The following is an 18,635-nucleotide window of genomic DNA, read 5'->3' on the forward strand; positions in this document are numbered from 1 at the left end:
AGCAAGAGTTAGAGAAAATTACAAAATGTAAATTAAATGGTTTTGATTATATTAAGCTAAAAAGCTTTTGTAAAAACAAAAACAATGTAGTCAAAATCAGAAGGGAAACAACAAATTGGGAAAAAATCTTTATAACGAAAAACTCTGACAGGGGTCTAATTACTCAAATATACAAGGAGTTAAATCAATTGTATAAAAAATCAAGCCATTCCCCAATTGATAAATGGGCAAGAGACATGAATAGGCAATTTTCAGGTAAAGAAATCAAAAGTATCAATAAGCACATGAGAAAGTGTTCTAAATCTCTAATAATCAGAGAAATGCAAATCAAAACTACTCTGAGGTATCACCTCACACCTAGCAGATTGGCTAAAATGAAAGAAGGGGAGAGTAATGAATGCTGGAGGGGATGTGGCAAAACTGGAACATTAATGCATTGCTGGTGGAGTTGTGAACTGATCCAACCATTCTGGCTGGCAATTTGGAATTATGCTCAAAGGGCTATAAAAGAATGCTTGCCCTTTGATCCAGGCATACCATTGTTGGGTTTGTACCCGAAAGAGATCATAAATAAACAGACTTGTACAAAAATATTTATAGCTGCACTTTTTGTGGTGGCAAAGAACTGGAAAGGGAGGGTATGTCCTTCAATTGGGGAATGGCTGAATAAACTGTGGTAAATGCTGGTGGTGGAATACTATTGTGCTAAAAGGAATAATAAACTAGAGGAGTTCCAGGTGAACTGGAAAGACCTCCGGGAACTGATGCAGAGTGAAAGGAGCAGAGCCAGAAGAACATTGTACACAGAGACTGATATACTGTGGTAAAATCGAATGTAATGGACTTCTGTACCAGCAGAAAGCAATGACACAGGACAGCTCTGAGGGATTTATGGTAAAGATGCTACCCACATTCAGAGGAAGATCTGCAGGAGAGGAAACATAGAAGATAAACAATTGCTTGAATGCAGGGGCTGAGGCGGACATGATTGGGGATGTGGACTTGAAACTACCACACCAATGCAACTATCAAGAATTTGGAAATAGGTCTTGATCCATGACACATGTTAAAACCAGTGGAAATGTGCATCGGCCATGGGTGGGGGGAGAGCAGGGGAAAGTAGGAGCATGAATCATGTAACCATGTTAAAAATGAATATTAATAAATGTTTAAAAAAATTCTATGACCATATCCCTATGCCAGACTGCCTGCTATCTCCTTCTAGCATCTTCTGTTGACATATAACTATGGTTGCTCAGGGTATTAGTGTCACCATTAAGCACCTAAGGTAGGGGGAGGAGGGAGGCTAAAAGCAGGGGGCAGAGGAATGGAGTGGTGGTGGTGGGAGCAGAAACATTCCTCCAGGGTGGATTTGTCTCCCACCCCATGGACTTTCTCTTCTTGGCATCTTCCTTTTCTTACCTTGGACCACATTGCCTGGGTACAGGCAGCGGGACTTTTGACTCCAGTAGGCACAGACCCGGGTGCCCGGTGGGAGGTAGCGACTTGACTGGGGCCGGATATCAAGGACCTGAATGGGAACAAGAGTAAGAGGGAAGTTAGGTGATTTAGGTTAGGTGAGCTCCTCGGGCAGCGATCCTGAGAAAGCATTCTGAGACAGAACTTGTATTTGGAGAGGGAGCTCGAGACCCCCAACCCATAGCAAGCTGAGAACACCTAGTTGGATTTGAGCTTCTACACAACCTACCCTTGGGGAAGGGAGGTGCAGATGTTTGAGGCCCTGAGGATTAATGGCAGATCTGGGATAAAGAGCTTCTTAAAGGAATAAAAGGAGGAAAAGTCCTTTCAGCCACCCGACCTCTGACTGGGAGCTATTCCTTCATTCTAACATGGAGAGGGCCTTTTGGGCATGACAAGAGGAGGTGTTTGAGGCCTCTCTTAGCAGGGCAGAAGATGGCAGGGGAATGTGTCCACTCATCTCAAAGTGAAAGGCTATTGGAGACAGAACTCACAGCTTCCTGTAACAGCTGCTCCAGGGAGTAGATCCTTTGCCTGTTCCCTCTCTCGCCCTCAATCACGATACTGTAGCTGAAATGCAGAGATTGGAATAAGCCGATGAAAAGAGTGAAAAAAGGATGAAAAAGGAGACCCTCCACTCACTCACTCACTCACTCACTCACTCACTCACTCACTCACTCACCCACCTGAGGCTGCTCTGTTCTTGACAAGGTGTGAATGAGTAAAGGAGGCAAGGGAAATGGCTGTTTTTAAATCTAATCTAATGGAACCTACTGAAAAGTCAACCCTAAGAAGCTCTGTTCCAACCAGCAGCCATATTGTGGATGGAAAAAAAAGAGCAAGATTCCACCATCTTTTAGCCAAGAAGGAAAGAAACTACTTTCCTTGATCCAGGAAAGAAGAAAACAGCTACAGTAGGTAGACAAGAGATTCTCTTCTCTATAATGAGCTTGGAGAAATAAAACCTGAATTTGAACTCTAGCTCTGCTATTTATTTTCACCTGTGTGACTTTGAACAAGTCGCTTAACGCCCCTGAGCCTCGGTTTCCTCCTCTGGAAAAGGAGGGGGTTGGACTAGATGACCTTCCAACGGTAGCTCTATGAATGCTATCCCTAGCCTTCCTCAGTAGGGTAGCCTGGTTTTGCTCCATTCTGGGGCTCCTCTCCTATATCCCTTTATCTTTTCTTGGTTCATTTCTCAAACTGCCCCCTGCCCCCCATCTTCACAGCTCCTGTTTGAGAAGGGGGAAGGGGTGGCCATCCTTACATGTCCGGAGGCTGTAGAGTTTTAACACTGCCGGCATACAGCAGGCTGTCCTCCTTGGGGATGAGCACGTGTAACCCGTCCTGGAGGTCTTCTTTGTGGATCGTACATGACTGGACTGAAGGACAAGGCAGGGAGGTCAGTCACAATCTGCAGTGGCTACCCACCACCCATCTCCCTTCCACATTCAGGTCTCCCAGTAAGAAAGAGGGGAAGCCATCTGGATAGGAAACTGTTTGGAGATCTTAAGCAGCCCCTAAGAAGGAAGCTGGCATGACCTTTAAGGAAACTTGTCAGTATAGTGAAGACAATTAGATGCTGTTGTCCCCACCAAGCTCCCATCTGGCCTGTAAGCTTTTGGCCTCCAGATATGGGATGTTCTGCATGGATGAAGGCCAGGGCTTGCTCCCTTCTCTATCCCACTCCCACCCCCACTTTCACAAATTCCTACAAGCCAATACTGCATGCATGAGGGATTTCTTAGTCTGTATTACTGAGCTAGAGTGGATCAACTCACCATGAGCCATGCCCTGCTCTCCATCCAGGGGGCCATTTTCTTCCTCTGAGAAGCTGCTGTTGTCATCAAACTCAAAATCATCCTCCACGGCAAAGCTCTCTAGGAGCCGGCTCACCGCCCGGCCCTTACCCTAGGAGGATGGCACAGTCAGATCCATGGGCACTGCCGACATGTTGCCCATGGGTGCTGACCTTCCTCCTCTTGGGTGAGACTGATCTCCCCCATCCCCAACTCAGGACTCCCGAGAGTCCTGTTCAGATAGAACTCAAGAAGAGCCTTGTTCTCTTCTTTCTCAGATGCTGGCCCTTTGACCAGGTTGTGGATGGAGACAAGTGGGGAACTTCAAGTTTGGGGCTGGGGTTCAGGTTACTTCTGCACAGTTGCTTGAGCCACAAACCCCCTACCCTCACCTTGCCACAGTCCCCATGGGGAAACTAAGGTTGGTTCTTTCCCTTGGAAATTCTGGCTTTACCCTCCCAACTCCTTTAAGACAGAGCAGATGGAGTGGAAGGAAGGAATGAGGAATCTACCTGTTTGTTCACAGCCTTACTCTTCACCTTGCCAAGCTTCTTGCCCTTGCTTAAGATGGTCTTGGCATTTCGGGGTGACAAGGCGATAGACAAGGCCCCATTCTTCCGCTGTTGGGGGAGAAGACAAGACAGAGAGATGTCAGAGACTGTTCTCATTGAAGGGCCCTTGCTTGACTGGTGTCAAATATGATTGGTTCTGTGTTAGCCATATTTCCATGGCCTACCCAACTTTCTATGCGGCTAAGGCTTACTATGGAGGGCAGGCTGGCCCTGTCTCAATATGGAATAGACCAGTGACCTGAGAAGGATATAGATATGGTGCAGTGCCCTAATGGAGAGAGAGGGAAAGAGGGAGGGAGAGAGAGGAAAGGAAGGAGGGAGGAAAAGAGGGAGAGAGAGAAGGAGAGGAGGGGTAAGGGGGGGGGAAACAGGGGCAGAGAAGGGGAGAAGGAAGAAAGAGAGAGGAAGAGAGAGGGTGAGGGGGGAGAGAGGGAGGGAGGGAGGGAGGGAAGGAGAGAGAGAAGAAAAAGAAAAGAGGGAGGGAAGGAGAGAGAGAAGAAAAAGAAAAGAGGGAGGGAAGGAGAGAGAGAGAGAGAGAGAGAGAGAGAGAGAGAGAGAGAGAGAGAGAGAGAGAGAGAGAGAGAGTGTGTGTGTGTGTGTGTGTGTGTAGGGGAAGGGAGTCTATCCTTTGCTTTGGCTGTGCCAGTTTCTAGCTGCAATGCTCAGGGGTACAATCTTAGCCACACAGAAACAGTAAGGGCCATTATTTCCCATTGTTCATTCTTCCTCTGGAAACTCCCTGGATCCAACTCAGCCCTCTCACCCTTAGAGCTGACTGTAACACTTTGCTCTTCCTTGTGGCTTTCTTTAGTCGTTCACTGGCCAGTTTCCCACCCTCTTCTCGGGAAGAGAAAGCCCGGGCTTGGCTGTAGAGATCATCCCCAATGGGTGTGGCCCCGGGCTCTGGACGAAGGCTGTCTTTGGGCTTGGCTTTTAGTTTCTTCTTGCCCTCTCCATCACACACTCCTGGCCGCCTGCGCACCGGGGCCCGCTCCAGTTTCCGAGTCTCAGCTCCAGGCTTCACTGCCCGCCTCTTAATTTTGACCTCACCCTCGGGGCTGGATATCCGGCAGGACCCTTAGGGAAAAAATGAGAAACAAAAATGCTAAGTTATTGGAGCTCGGGGTGCCAATACCCTTGGTGCCCATGAGGGCTGGAGCTAGCAGGGGTGCACATAACTGGTGCATGGTACTGGGTGATAGCCCTAAGAATGGCTGATAGAAACTGAACCTAAAAATAGGTTTTGCATATGGGATTCCCACCTTCTGGAAAGCAGAGTGGGAGGGATTCATGGGATACTATGGTGATATTAAGAAACAGAAAATATCAAGAAAAACTTATTTTGAAAAAAATAGGCTCTGCTGCTAGGATGCTTTCTGAATGCCTCCTGGGCTCCTCATATGCCATGCAATCAAGCCATTCTGAATAGGCGCTGAATTGGATTTGTGCTCTCAGAATGGGGCCACAATGTTGTCATGGAGGGGGGTAGTCTTGTTAGTTATTCCCACTTTTCCTCCATCTGCCATCCATTGTTTCTTTCCTTCATTACCTAGTAAACCCTGCCTCTCCTTCTTCTTCTTGGCCTTCTGATTTGCTTCCATCTTCACCACTGAGGATGGGGAGGGCCCCAACGTTGTAGGATTGGCCCCTTTGGTTGGAGGTTCATCTCCTGCAAGTCCCTCACAGTCCTCACTGTCATAGTCCCCATCCTGGCCTCCGCCTACAAGAAGAGAGAAATACTTTTAGCTGGTCTTGGCTCAGGTTCTCAGATGACCTTTCCTAGGACATCCATGCTCTGCCAGTCGCTATCTCTCCTGGGTTTCTGCCAAGGAGAGAGCCCTTTTCTTTAGAGCAGGGGTCCTTAATCTGTGGTCTGAGAACTTTTCTTTTAAACCCTTACTTTCTGCCTTACAATCAATACTGCGTATTGGTTCCAAGACAGAAGGGCTGTAAGGGCTAGGCAACTGAGATTAAGTGATTTACCCGGGGGTGGGGGTGGGGGGTAGGGATGGGGTGGGGGTGTCACACTGCTGGCAAATTTCTGAGGGCAGACTTGAACCCAGGATGTCCTATTTCTAGGCCTGGCTTTCTATCCACTGAGTACTAGTTGCCTCTTTTCAAATCAATTTTGATAATTGTATATCAATATAATTGGTTTCTTTTGTAATCCTATATAATTTTTTATGCATTTGTAGTTGTAAGAAGGGGTCCACAGTCTTTGCTAGGATGCCAAAGGGATCTGTGACACACAAAAAGCTAAGAATGCCTGCTTTGGAATATCATAGCTTTGTTCTCAGTCTTCAGTTCACCAGATTATGAAAAGTAGCACCTTTCATGGCTAGTGAATGAAGTTTTCTGTGAGCTGAGGATGGGGCAGAGATTCAGGAACGCTGCTCATCACTTTGACTTCACACACTCACACACATACCTCATAGATTATTTGGTTACAAGTAAGGGAACGGGTGAGTTTAAAAGAGGAGAGGGGTGGCCTAGAATCCATCTAGGATGGACTCTGAGGGCCAAGCCAGAGAGCTGAGCTTAAAAGGACCTTGGGGATCATCTAGTCATTTGGCAGATGAGGAAATTCAGAGCCAAAGAAATAGAGTGACCTGTTCTGAACCTTGTTTGGGCGAATGAGGTGAGATTATAAATGAGGTTGATGCTTATTGTTTCTGGGGCAGCTATCAGCCCACTCCACCTTATGTAGTGGAATGCAATACACATAATTTCAATTTATCTTCACAAGTCTCAGAGGCAGACCGCCACCTTTTTGCGTGGCCTGGCCCATGGGAATTAGGACCTAAATTGCCAAAGGACTAAAGTACAGGGCTTCCCGAATTCACTCAGAAAGCACTGGCCAGCCTTTAATCTTATCCCACAGCCTAGCAATCTCCTATCCAGAGAGTTCTTCCTGCTTTCTATTTCCTGCTTCCTCATCCCTCTTCCAGCCCTCAGAACTTGTCTTTGTTCTTTCCAATGAGAAGTTTTTGCTGCCCCCCACCTTTTTTTTTTTTTTTTGGTATGAGTAAGGGAGGTGAATAAGTCAGGGGAAAGAGGAAGGGGGGGAGGAAAGGAAGATGGAGAGGAAATATCTATTTATTCAGTGTTGTGTTTCTTATGTATGCGTGTGTTGTTTTTCTGGGGCCTGATAACACATCCTGCAGGCTCCCAGGTCAAATCCTGGGCTGGAGATTCACAGGAAGAAAACTAGGGCTATTTTAAAATTCCATTTTCCAAGATGCTTTCCAGGGCCACTCGTTAGGCTTCTGGGATGGAAACGGGAGGAGGGAGGGACTCCTCAGTGAGGATGATGAAGTCTGGTGTCTCTGTTCTACTCCTTCCCTCCACATACACATCGGTATCCTCATTTTAGGTACTCAGGTTAGCTGCTGGGGTCCAGTCACAGAAGACATACATTATGCACACCTCTTTTGATGCCCGTAGCCTCCCCAGCAGTCAAGGGGCATTTTTCTTTCCCCTCTTTCTCCCTCTACCTTCCAGACACTCAGAGCAAGCCACTGGGCCCAGGCCATGCCAAACGGGTCCTGAATGAGTTCTGGCAGCATGAGGTCTTTGCCCACCTCTCCCTGGCCATGGAGAATGGGTTTAGGTGGGGATTACTTGCCTGCCTCGGTTTCCCCTGTTGTGGCCGTGGGCTTGGCTGAGAACTTAGGGCTGTCCTTGCCGTCGCTGTCTGGCTGTGGGTGCTTGGCTGCCAAGGCCACCTTGGTGCTCTTGGCTTGAGAAAGCTTCTTTTGGATGCGCCCGCCAGGGTTGGCCTCTTTCCGCCGGAAGGGGCTGATGCCAGCTGGCAGCCCTTTGTTCCTGACCTTCGGCTTCAGCTGGGCCACCTTGCTTTGGGATCCGCTCTTTTTGCACCGGACCTTCTCCTGTGGACAACCCGCAAAGGGAAACTACTCAGTGCTCTCAAGACCCATAACATACCCAACTGGTTTGGGGAGGGCGGGGTGGGATGGTGTTTAGGGACAGAAATCTACCTCCTCAAGCAGACCAGGCAAATTCCCATGAAGCTAGGCTGCATGACTGGGCTGAGTTTTTTGGTGGCTTGGACCCCTGGCTCAGTTCTCCCTTTCTCTTCCCTCTGGGAAAAGTACAGAAGCTGCAAATTATCCCAAGGGCCCGTTGCCCTCTGGCAGAATTGCCCAGAATCTCACCAGAAGCTAAAAGTGGGTGGGGGTAAAAGGATTAGTACTCATGTGACTAGAGAAAGCCAGATCTTGTTTCTTTGTTATTGGTGGACTGGATGAGGATATATGAATTTTTTTTTTCTCAGATTCCCTTTAGCTGAGTGCCTTGCTTGGACTGTGCCAACTCCATTGGAGTCTCACACCTCAAAGGAGCCAAGGCAAAGTCTGGGCCTGGGTGGAAATGGTGCCAATCTGTTTGGGCCTTCCCGAATCTGACTGCGTCTGGCTCCCGGATGACAAGCTTAAAATTGGTGCTAGACCACGGCAATCCCATTTCCCCTACCCTGGCCCATTCTGGATTCCATATGGGTGGGCAGAGGGGTCAAGGACACCCAGAAAGTTGTGGGCACTGTGGCCACTCCAGTTTACCAAAGTGTCTGGCTAGAGTTGTTTTTTCTAAAGCAAAAAGTGGGGAAAAAAGAGGGGGTGGGGGTGGGAAGAGACAGTTCTGACACAGTGAATTGCCTGTGGAGGGCGGTTTAGCTTTGCATTTTAAAATGGGGATGGGAGAAAGAAGAGAGAGGTCACGGAGGATGGCGTGAGCACATGCAAGGCATTAGATTTGGGGGAGGCTGTAGAGTGTGTGGAATAAGGAGGTGCCTATCTGTGTATGGATGCTGGGGGGGAGATGGGAAGAAAAGACTAGGCTCTTTAAGGCCTTTAGTTCTCTAAATTGTTGGGATGGAGCCTTTCTGAATCCTCTACTTTGCAAGTGAGAGTTTTTGTTTTTTTACAAATGATTCTTTTTGTTTTCAACCCTTACCTTTCTGTTTTAGTAACAACTCTAAGACAGAAAGGCAAAGTTTAGGCAAATAGGATTAAGTGACTTGCCCAGGGTCACACATCTAGGAAGTATCTGAAGCCAGATTTGATCCCAAGTCCTCCTAATCTTAGGTCTAGCTAGCTCTCTATCCACTATGCTGCCCTGCAAATCATCCTTACCTTGTGAGGATAAAGACTGAGGATTCTATCACCCTCTCCCAGCATCTCCTTACTACTGGTATATTTGATTTATCTTAGGACTGGATCTTGCTTTACATACTAGATGAGTTTCTGAGAAGTTCTGTGGAAACCCAATTTCCATAAATTGAGCCATATTTTAAGTATCCTAGAGGAGTTTGTTCCTTAAAGGAATCTTTCTGTAAAGCAACTCAATCCAGGGCTTCAGCCACATTATAAATCTGAATTTTCCTCTATTGGGTTTAATGTTTAATGGGACCATAGATAGAACTAATTGGGAAGGACCTCATAAGCCATCAAGTATAACCTTATCTTACAGTTGAGACAACTGAGGCATAGAAAGGTAAAGAAATTTACCTATAGTATTAATTTTTGCTCTGAGAATTAAAGAATTCAGAGCTAGGTGAAGTTAGGTGACATAGCATAATAGAGCATCAGACCTGGAGTTTGGAGGATCTGGGTTCAAATCTGATCTCAGACACTTCCTAGCTATGTGACCCTGGGCAAGTTATTTAACCCTGTTTACCTAGTCCTTGCCCTTCTGTCTTAGAATTGTTACCAGGACAGAAAGTAAAACTTTAAAAAAATTTTTTTTAATTCAGAGCTAGAAGGGAAATTAGATATAACTTAAATTCAACCTTTCATTTTACAAATTAGGAAACTGAGGCTTAGACAGGTTAAGTGACTGCCAAAGACCACAAAGACAGTAGGTAGCAGAGAAAGCATTCAAGGTTGGGTCTTTGGTCCCCAAATCCAGTTCTTCTTTCTCCTTCTCCTTTTTCCTCTCTCTCCTTCTGAAGACCCCTGTCTCCCTATTTCACTCAGGCTAAATGTACAGCAGTCATTTGCAGGCCCAATACCCCTTCCGATAGCTTGGAAGCTTTGGCCTGTTCACTTTCCAGCCTGGGCTGGCTTGCCCTTCTTGACATGAGCTGAAGGACCTAGCCCATTCCTGGGGACGTTATCATATTGGTTTTGGACATGGTATAGCCCTCTTATAGCTCAGAACTCTTGAGAACTCTTGATCCTCCAGCCTTGGCTACCCCCAGTAGTAGCCAGATTCAAAGGTCTGCACCACCATGTCTTTCCACTGAACTCACACAAACAGATACTATTTCTCATTTTTTCATAGATCTAGAGTTTGAAAGGACCTTAGAAGTCATTTGTCTAGTCCAACCCTTCATTTTATAGATTAAACACCCGAGACCCACGAGTGAAGTAATTTGCCCTGGGCCATAAAAATAGTGAAGTGGCAGAGAAAAGATTTGAACTCAGGTCCTGTGACTCCTAATCCAGAACTCTATCCAGGGCAATACGCTGACAGCAACTTGTAGGAAGATACTATGTCTTGAATCTTTCTTTTATAAGTCTAACTGCCCTTGTATTAGTACATTAAAGAGGTACTCAAATATTTGCTGAATGAATTAATGAACAGCAAGTTTCTCAATAAATACTTCTTTATTGTCTGATATGTTACTTTCTTCAACAGCTTTCAGTTCTTTTAAGTCTGTGTTCTGCTTCTACAACTAAATATAATAGCTAACATTTATCTAGCATCTACTATGTGCTAGGCACTGTGCCAAGTACTTTATAATTATTCCCCTGATCCTCACAACCCAGTAAGGTCAGTGTTATTATTATCCCCATTTTACAGTTGAGGAAACTGAGGCAAAAGTTAAGTGACTTGCCCAGAGCCACAAAGCTGTTTCTGATTAAGCTTTGAACTCGGGTCTTTCTGACTCTAGACATTCTGCTCTATCCACTAGCTGCCCAAACTAGAATTTAAGCTCCTAGAGGACAGAGACTGTACCTGCTGTGTCCTTTTAGGACAAAAAATGTCCTTTTTTTTCTGGAGAGATGCCACTTGTGATTGTCTAAAGCTCTGGCCTAAGAACAGAGTTAAGGCTGTTGACAATATAGTTGCTAGGAGAAGGGGGAAGGCAAGGAAGGAGAATGGGAGTGCTGATACTGCCTTGCTCTCCCTGTGGAGGCACATGCTTATGTACATGTGCTGGGGGTGGTGTTGGCAGGGATGACACTGCCAGCTGGAAGCTTAATGAAGGGAGTGATCAAGATCCACAAACTGCTGATGCCTGGTTGACCCACTGTTGAGGCCTGTCCTTTAGGAGACAGAAGTCTCTATAAGGAAGAGGCTCAGGACACAGTGCTCATGGACTAGGCTGGGAATCCTTAAGGGCTGCAGATCCCAAAGGCCCTCCATCCAGGGTCTATTTTCTGGAATTCCAGGGATAGAGAGGAATTGGCAATAAACTCACAACTGGTAAGGGATCCAATAAGAAATTTTACAACTCTCACCCACAACAACCATTTACAACCTTACAGAGAGCAAGGATAGAAAAGGCACATGGGAACATGTTCCTTTCTTGACTGCTAGCATGAAATAAAATGGGATCACTTCAAAACAAACCAGGGACATGGAAAGGAAGAAATGATGGGAACAGAAAGGAGGGAAAGAGTGTGGGAAACAGACTGAATAGGGATATGGGGGTAGGACTCACCTGGGAGTTGAGACTGCCATATACCCCCTTATCTAATTTGCTTCTTTTCTTCTTGGGCTCTCCTTCGCTGCATAGCTCTGCACACAGGATGCTTAGGCTGGCCTTCACAGATCTGTGAGACACATGGGGAGGAAGGAGGAAAGGATGACTTAGTCCCACAGAAAGCAAATTGGCTTTGTGGAAAGAACTCTAGATGGCCAGTCAGAAGTTCCAACTGGAGGTCCTAGTCTTGACTCTGCCACCAATTGACAAAGGTAACCAGAACTGGCAAAGGCAAGTCATGTGTCTACTCTGAGATTCAGTTTTCTCATCTGTAAAATGAATTTGCATTAGACAATATCTGAGGTCCCGCCAAGATCCAAATGTTGACATTTGGATCGGACTCCATTATAGTCAAGGTAATTACTATAGGCCATTATGGATGACACGGCAAAGACCATGTTTACACAAAGACCTCCCAAAGAACAATAGATATAAGGGTGATTAAAACAACCCAAGAGGGGTAAGCTAGGTGGCACAAAGGATAGAGCATCAGGCCTGGAGATGGGAAGTCCTGGGTTCATATCTGGCCTCATATATGTCCTAGCCAAGGAGCCCTGGGAAAATCATTTAAACTCTATTGCCTAGCCCTTACCACTCTTCTGCCTTGGAATCAATACTTACTATTGATTCTAAGATGGAAGGCAAGGGCTAAAAAAAATAGTATTGCTAGAAAAAGACTTTGTTTCCTTTAGATGGAGATGATGTAGCTCCCGAGTAGGCTACTTGGATCCTTTTCAAATCATCATGGTGCCTCTATGCTAGGCAAACTCATTGGAGTTTGGTCTCTGGGTACAGGCACTGTGGCAGTACAGCCAAGTATCCAGGAATGTTCTCTTTGAAGGGGATTGTTTAACTTATTATGAAGGCTGAGCTCAGGTGGCAGTGGGTATATGTGAAAAGATAGAATGGACCTTTGCCCTCTAAAGATAGCCCTAGAACAGATGGACTCAGAATACAGATGGAAATAATTTTTTTCCTTTCTTTCTCTTGCTTTTTTTTTTTTTGGAGGGGGCAGGGAAGGAACATGACTAATGCAGAAATTTGTTTTAGTTGCCTATACATATTTGTAATAGGTTTTGTTTTTCTTGCCTTCTGTTTGGGTAGGAGGGAGGTAGAGAATTTAGAATAAAAAAAAGAATAAAAAAGTCTCTACTTAAAAAAAGTAACCTCATTTATAAAATAAGCAAGGTAAGGAAACGATGAGTAAGGTTCCTTTTAGCTCAAGGGATTCATAACCTTGGGCCCAAGACCTTTAAAAAAATTTTTTTATAATCATATTTCAACATAACTGATTTTCTTTGTAATACTATGGATTTTATTTTATGCATTTGAAAATATTACTTTGAGAAGAGGGCCATAGGTTTTGCCAGACTACCAAGGAGTCCACGACATAATAAGGTTAAAACCCCTTCTTCCAGCCTCAAATTGAATGTCCTTTGCTGTAGAACTGCCAACAGCCAGGAAACAGAGTTGCTGAAGATGTTATTCAGTTGTTTTCAGTTATGACCAATCCTTCATGGTCCCTTTTGGGGTTTTATTGGCAAAAATACTGATGTGATTTGCTATTTCCTTCTCCAGCTCATTTTACAAATGAGGAAACTGAGGCCAACAGGGGTAAGTATCTTGCTAGTGTCTGAGGTTGGATTTGAACAAAGGTTTTTCTGATTTCAGGTCCAGCATTCTATTCACCATGCAACCTAGCTGCTGGAGGTGACCCTTATCTAAAGCCTGAAGAACTAGAGAGAATGGGAAAGTAGATTCTCTTCTCACTTGATGACCTCATTAGATTCCATAGGCTTCAATTATTATCTCCATGCAGATGATTCTCCAATCTAGCCCCAATCTTTCTCCTGAGCTCCCATCCTGTAATACCAGCTTCTTTTTGGACATTTCAAATCGAATGTCTCTTGCAGGCATCTCAAACTCAATATACCTGAAACAGAACTCTTTTTCGTTTCTTCCAGACTCAGCATCACCCTCCTTTCTGTAATCCAAGTTCACCGTTGTAATGTCCCACTCCACTCCTTACCCTCACCTCGAATATCCAATCCATTTCTGAGTCTTATCATTTCTACCTATATAAAATCAAGACATGATCTTTTCTGTCAACTTTTTGAGCCTTCATCACCTCTCCTTTACAATATTGCGATAGCCTCTTAAACTGTACTAGTCTCTCCTCCCCACATTGCTGCCAAAGTGACAAACCCTTCCCAAATGGTCCAATCTTCCTTTCTAGCCTTATTACATATTATTCTCCCTTCATACATTCCATGTGTAGCCCATCCTCACCCTCCCACCCTAGTTTCTTTTAAAACTCAGCTCAAGCCTTTCCTGAGTCCCCCAGTTGCTAACACCCCTTAAAATCACCTTATAGCTATTGTGTATCTATCATGTTTATACATACATGCATAAATGTACATACCCACACATATGTTTCCCCAATACAATAACTTCTAATTTCCCCAGCAGCTAATACCTTCCCTCCTTAAAATCACCTTGCATCTATTATGTAGAAATAAATATATGTATATAAAACATATGTATATAAATAAAATATACATAATATACACATATATGTTTTCCCTGATACAGATAAGCTCCTAATTCCTCCAGCTACTAATACTGTCCTCCTTAAAATCACCTTGTATCTATCATGTATGTGTACACATACATATGCACACATACAGGCATGTACATGCTTCTCCTGATACAGATAAGCTCTTTGACAGGGATTGTTTCACTTTTGTTTTTATATTTCCAGAACCTAGTTTCAGTGCCCAACACATAGTAGGTATTTAATAAATGCTTATGGGTAGATGGATTGCTTCTTCAGAACACCTCTTAGGGCCAATTTCTTCTAAGAGATCCCAACTTGATGGCTTGGGAGAGCTGTCAAGCCAGGAGACAGATAGATTGTCTATCCTGAGAGCTATAATCCAAGACCACAAAATTTCAGAGTTGGAAGGGACCTCAGATGCCATCTTACCCAATTTTGATGAGACCAAAAATCCTCTCTAAAAGTAACCACTCAGCCTTTACCTAAAGATCACTAGTGAAGGGAAATCTACTGCCTTCCAAAACAACCTATTCTACTTCTGGAGAGCTCTACTGGATGGTTAAGTTTTTCTTTATATTGAGCATAAATCTCTTTCTTGGCAGCATCCATTGCTCCTACCTCTGCCCTTGAGGGTTAAGAGTAAGTTTAATCCCACTTCCATGTGACAGTCTTTCAAATATTTGCTTCTGGCTCCTTCTCTGGAATCTTTCCAAGGACCAGGAATGGGTCACTCACACTCCTCTATCTCATTCTCCAAGGGCTTGGAGTTCTGACTCCAGCTCCAGCTTGGGGGAGAGGGGAAGGGAATGGCCTGTATGCATGCACCCTGCCTAGGGAATTCTGGATCTCCTAACATTTATCTTCCATCCCCAGTCCTTAGTCCACCACTACTGAGTCACCAGAAAAGTTTTCTATTGAGTACCAAACAGCCCAGAAGATGGAGGGTATGCAATTTCAGACCAAGCTCTCACCGCAGCCCCTCTCTGCCACTTCCTCTCCTCTTCCCCTAGCACTGCTGCCCACTGCTCAGCACTGGGGCTGGATGGGAAGGAACACAAGCATATGGTAGGCTATGTTATCAAGAAAAAAAAACAACAACTTTGAAAGACTTGAGAACTCTAATCAATGCAATGACAAACCATGCCAGAGGTAACTAAAGATGAAACACATTCGTCATCCCTAGCCAGAGAAGTGATAGCCTTGGAATGCAGAATGAGACATACATTTTTGGATGTGGCCAATGTAAGAATTTGTTTTACTGGGCTATAAATATGTTATGAAGTTTGTTATGTTTTTAAAAAAGTTTTCAAAGGGGAAAAAGTAAGAAGGATAGATGATAAATTGGTATAAATAAATAAATGGGAAAATATTATATATGTTTTGGTACAACCACGGGTATGTTAGAAATAGGGTGAGCACTGGGGTTAGGTAGGTTTGTATTATACTCACACCTATGTAGGAAACAGTAAAGCCCTCACCTAAAATTTTTAAGCCAAGAAGTATTTAAAACTGTAGCTACTCATATACTGGACCCAGTCAATATGTCTATCCAGGTTCCAGGTATAAGGGATATCACTTAGTTTATCTAGATACTAAAGCACACACCTTCAAAGAAAGTTACTTCCTGTGTCTGGGGTACCAAGGTCCAGAACTCTGGGTCTTTCAGATGTATTTCCTTGAAGATTGGCTATGAAATCACAGTCGTTTGGTGGGCTAGGATCTTGGTATGGCTTGGCTAGTGACTTGAGCTGCCTATATTGGCCATACATATTATCACAGGCAAGCACCTTTATTGCTACACTCCACTGTGTGGTTTACCATTCCCAGGTTGTGACTAGCCAAGAGTACACAGACTGAACACAATTACAAAACACTTTTCACACAAAGTTGGACCTAAATAAATGAAAAAGCATTAATTGCTCATGGATAGGCTGAGCCAATATATGTGACAATCTTATCTAAATTAATTTACCTATTCAGTGCCATACTAATCAAACTACCCAAAATTTTTCTCATAGAACTAGAAAAAATAACAAAGTTCATTTGGAAGGGCAGGCCAAGAATATCAAGGGAATTAATGAAAAAAAATGAAGGAAGGAGCCCTGGCTAATACCAGATTTCAAACTATACTATAAAGAGATAATCATCAAAACAATCTGGTACTGGCTAAGAAATGGCAGTTATAATGTCAACAGTGACTTAGTGTTCAATAAACACAAAAATCCAAGCTTTTAGAGAAAGAACTCACTATTTGACAAAAACTGATGTAAAAACTGGGAAGCAATCTCATACCATATACCAAGGGTACCCATTCACTTTCCCTTGCTCGTGCTTGAAAACCCTTTTTTCTGCTGGAGACCAGCAAAGGGAAGTGGCATGCCAGGGCCATCCCAGCTTCCTATCTTTTCCACCTCTGACTGAGTAGGGGGTGAGGATTCTCTTTACATCTACCCATTCATTTACAATTCCCATTAATTCTTGGTTGGTTTCCCTCGTCCCAAGCTCTCTTCATTCCAGTCCATCTTCTGTTTAACTGTCAAAGTGATTGTCCTAAATTGCTGGTCTGACCATATCATCCCAGTGGCTTCCTATTACCTCTAAGATTAAAAATAAAATCACCTATAAAATCACCTCATAAAACCCTTTATAACCTACATGTTCCTTTCTAACTTTCCAGCTTTCTTACATTTTATTTCTTTCTTCCCTCTGTCATTATCACCAATCATTCCTGTATGTGTGTATGTGTGTGTGCACGTGCACATATATACATATATGAAATTAATCCTGTATTTCTTATTTGTACACAGTTGTTTACATATTGCCTTCCTTATTAGACTGTGACCTCCTCTAGAACAAGGACTGTTTTTTGCCTTCCTTTGGATTCCCTAGCACTTAGCACACAGTAGGTGTTTAAAATGATCGTTGATGGACAGAATTCATCTTTTAATCTTCCCCAGGAGGAACCTGGTAGTTGTGAGATGGTTTAATGTAAATTAATCACCTCCCAAACATTCTCTCAATACCTTTCTCTCTTTTTCCTCCCTCCTTGACAAAGGGGCAGCAAGGTGGCTTAGTGGAAAGAGAGCCAGGCCTTGAATTGGAAGGATCCCTCCCTCCTTCTCTCTCCCTCCCTCCCTCCCCCCTCTCTTTTTCCCTCCCTTTCTCTCTTTGTCTTTCTCCCTCACTCCCCTCTTATCTCCCCCCCTCCCTCAGGTTTAAAGTCTACTATTTCCTTGGCCAGAAAATATACTTTCAGTATCTGGTACTTTCTTCTCTAGCTCTTCAGGCCTGAAAGTCTGAGGAAAGGCCTGAAGTTTTGGCTTCAAGTAGGTCAAGAAGCACCTATCTTAGGGCAGCTGGGTGGCTCAGTGGATTGAGAGCCAGGCCCAAAGACAGGAGGTCCTGGATTCAAATCTGACCTCAGACACTTCCTAACTGTGTGACCTTGGGCAAGTCACTTAACCCCCATTGCCTAGCCCTTACCACTCTTCTGCGGAAAGTAAGGGTTTAAAGAACCTATCTCCACAGAACTCTTCCATTTGGGGGAGTTTTCCAATGACTCCCTGTCAATCAATAAAATGTCCCCTTTCCCCAAAATTCTACTCTGAGGGAGCCAAAATGGTGCTTGTTCCTGCTTGTCCCTATTAAAAAAACAAACGAAAAAACCCTTCTTCTGTCTTAGTAACTAAATTACTGTTGTTAGTAACAACTCTAAGACTGAAGGCCAAGGTCTAGACAAACAGGATTGCGTTACTTGCCCAGGGTCACACAGCTAGAAAGTGTCTGAAATCACATTTGAACTCAGATCCTTCCAATTCAAGGCCTGGCTCTCTTTCTGCTAAGCCACCTTGCCGCCCCTTTGTCAGTGCCTAGTAAGACTCTGGAGGGCCAAATAAAGCCACCTCTAAGAACTGAAGACCAGGAAGATTCCTCCACCTTTCTGGTCCTGAGGGGACTGAGTGACAGTAAGCCTTGGGCTAGAACCGAGGGATATAGCCTTGAGCCACATCTGATGACCCCAGAAAGTCAAGGCTGTGGGCAGTACTGGTGCAAGGGTTTTGCCACTAATCAGTCTACATGTGGCTCTATCTCCGCCCTTCTTGAAGTTCCTTCCCAGCTCAGCCTGGGGGCCTGGCCCAGAATAAGGGGCTCCTGCAACTCCCTGGATGGAAAATCCTGGCAGGACCCTGGTCTGCAGGAGACCCTCCCCTTCCGGTTCTGGCAGCTCCCCCAAGGGGAGCATGAGGGATGCCCAGGAGAACTGAGGGGATCCAGGGGCTCTCTGATCTGGGGGAGGAGAAAGGGGGGCTCCAAGGAGAGCATCCCCCAGCCATATACTAGAGCCCTGATGCAACCTGAAGCCAACACTACTCCCCCCCTCCCCTCGTCTAACCTTCACTACGTTTGCTAATGTTTTGTGACATAAAACCCAGAGATTAATTTTTTTTCTCTGTCTTAATTGAAGGAACCATTTAGTGCAGATTTAACTATTATTACCA

General features: G+C 44.6%; 1 protein-coding gene across 1 annotated transcript in view; it reads right to left on the bottom strand.

Moving 5' to 3' along the window:
- The window catches only part of BAHCC1 (BAH domain and coiled-coil containing 1), a 164,046-nt gene that overhangs the window by 11,757 nt on the left and 133,654 nt on the right, over positions 1–18,635 (bottom strand). Inside the window, exons 14-23 of the mRNA XM_044673368.1 lie at positions 11,538–11,649; positions 8,702–8,707; positions 7,476–7,740; positions 5,400–5,570; positions 4,614–4,927; positions 3,791–3,898; positions 3,261–3,390; positions 2,747–2,861; positions 1,974–2,049; positions 1,423–1,531 (exon numbers count right to left, since the gene is read on the bottom strand). Coding sequence (XP_044529303.1) covers positions 1,423–1,531; positions 1,974–2,049; positions 2,747–2,861; positions 3,261–3,390; positions 3,791–3,898; positions 4,614–4,927; positions 5,400–5,570; positions 7,476–7,740; positions 8,702–8,707; positions 11,538–11,649 — 1,406 coding nt within the window. The remainder of the gene's footprint in view (positions 1–1,422; positions 1,532–1,973; positions 2,050–2,746; positions 2,862–3,260; positions 3,391–3,790; positions 3,899–4,613; positions 4,928–5,399; positions 5,571–7,475; positions 7,741–8,701; positions 8,708–11,537; positions 11,650–18,635) is intronic.

Source organism: Gracilinanus agilis, chromosome 4 (assembly GCF_016433145.1).
Source record: "Gracilinanus agilis isolate LMUSP501 chromosome 4, AgileGrace, whole genome shotgun sequence".
Classification (NCBI taxonomy): Eukaryota; Metazoa; Chordata; class Mammalia; order Didelphimorphia; family Didelphidae; genus Gracilinanus; species Gracilinanus agilis.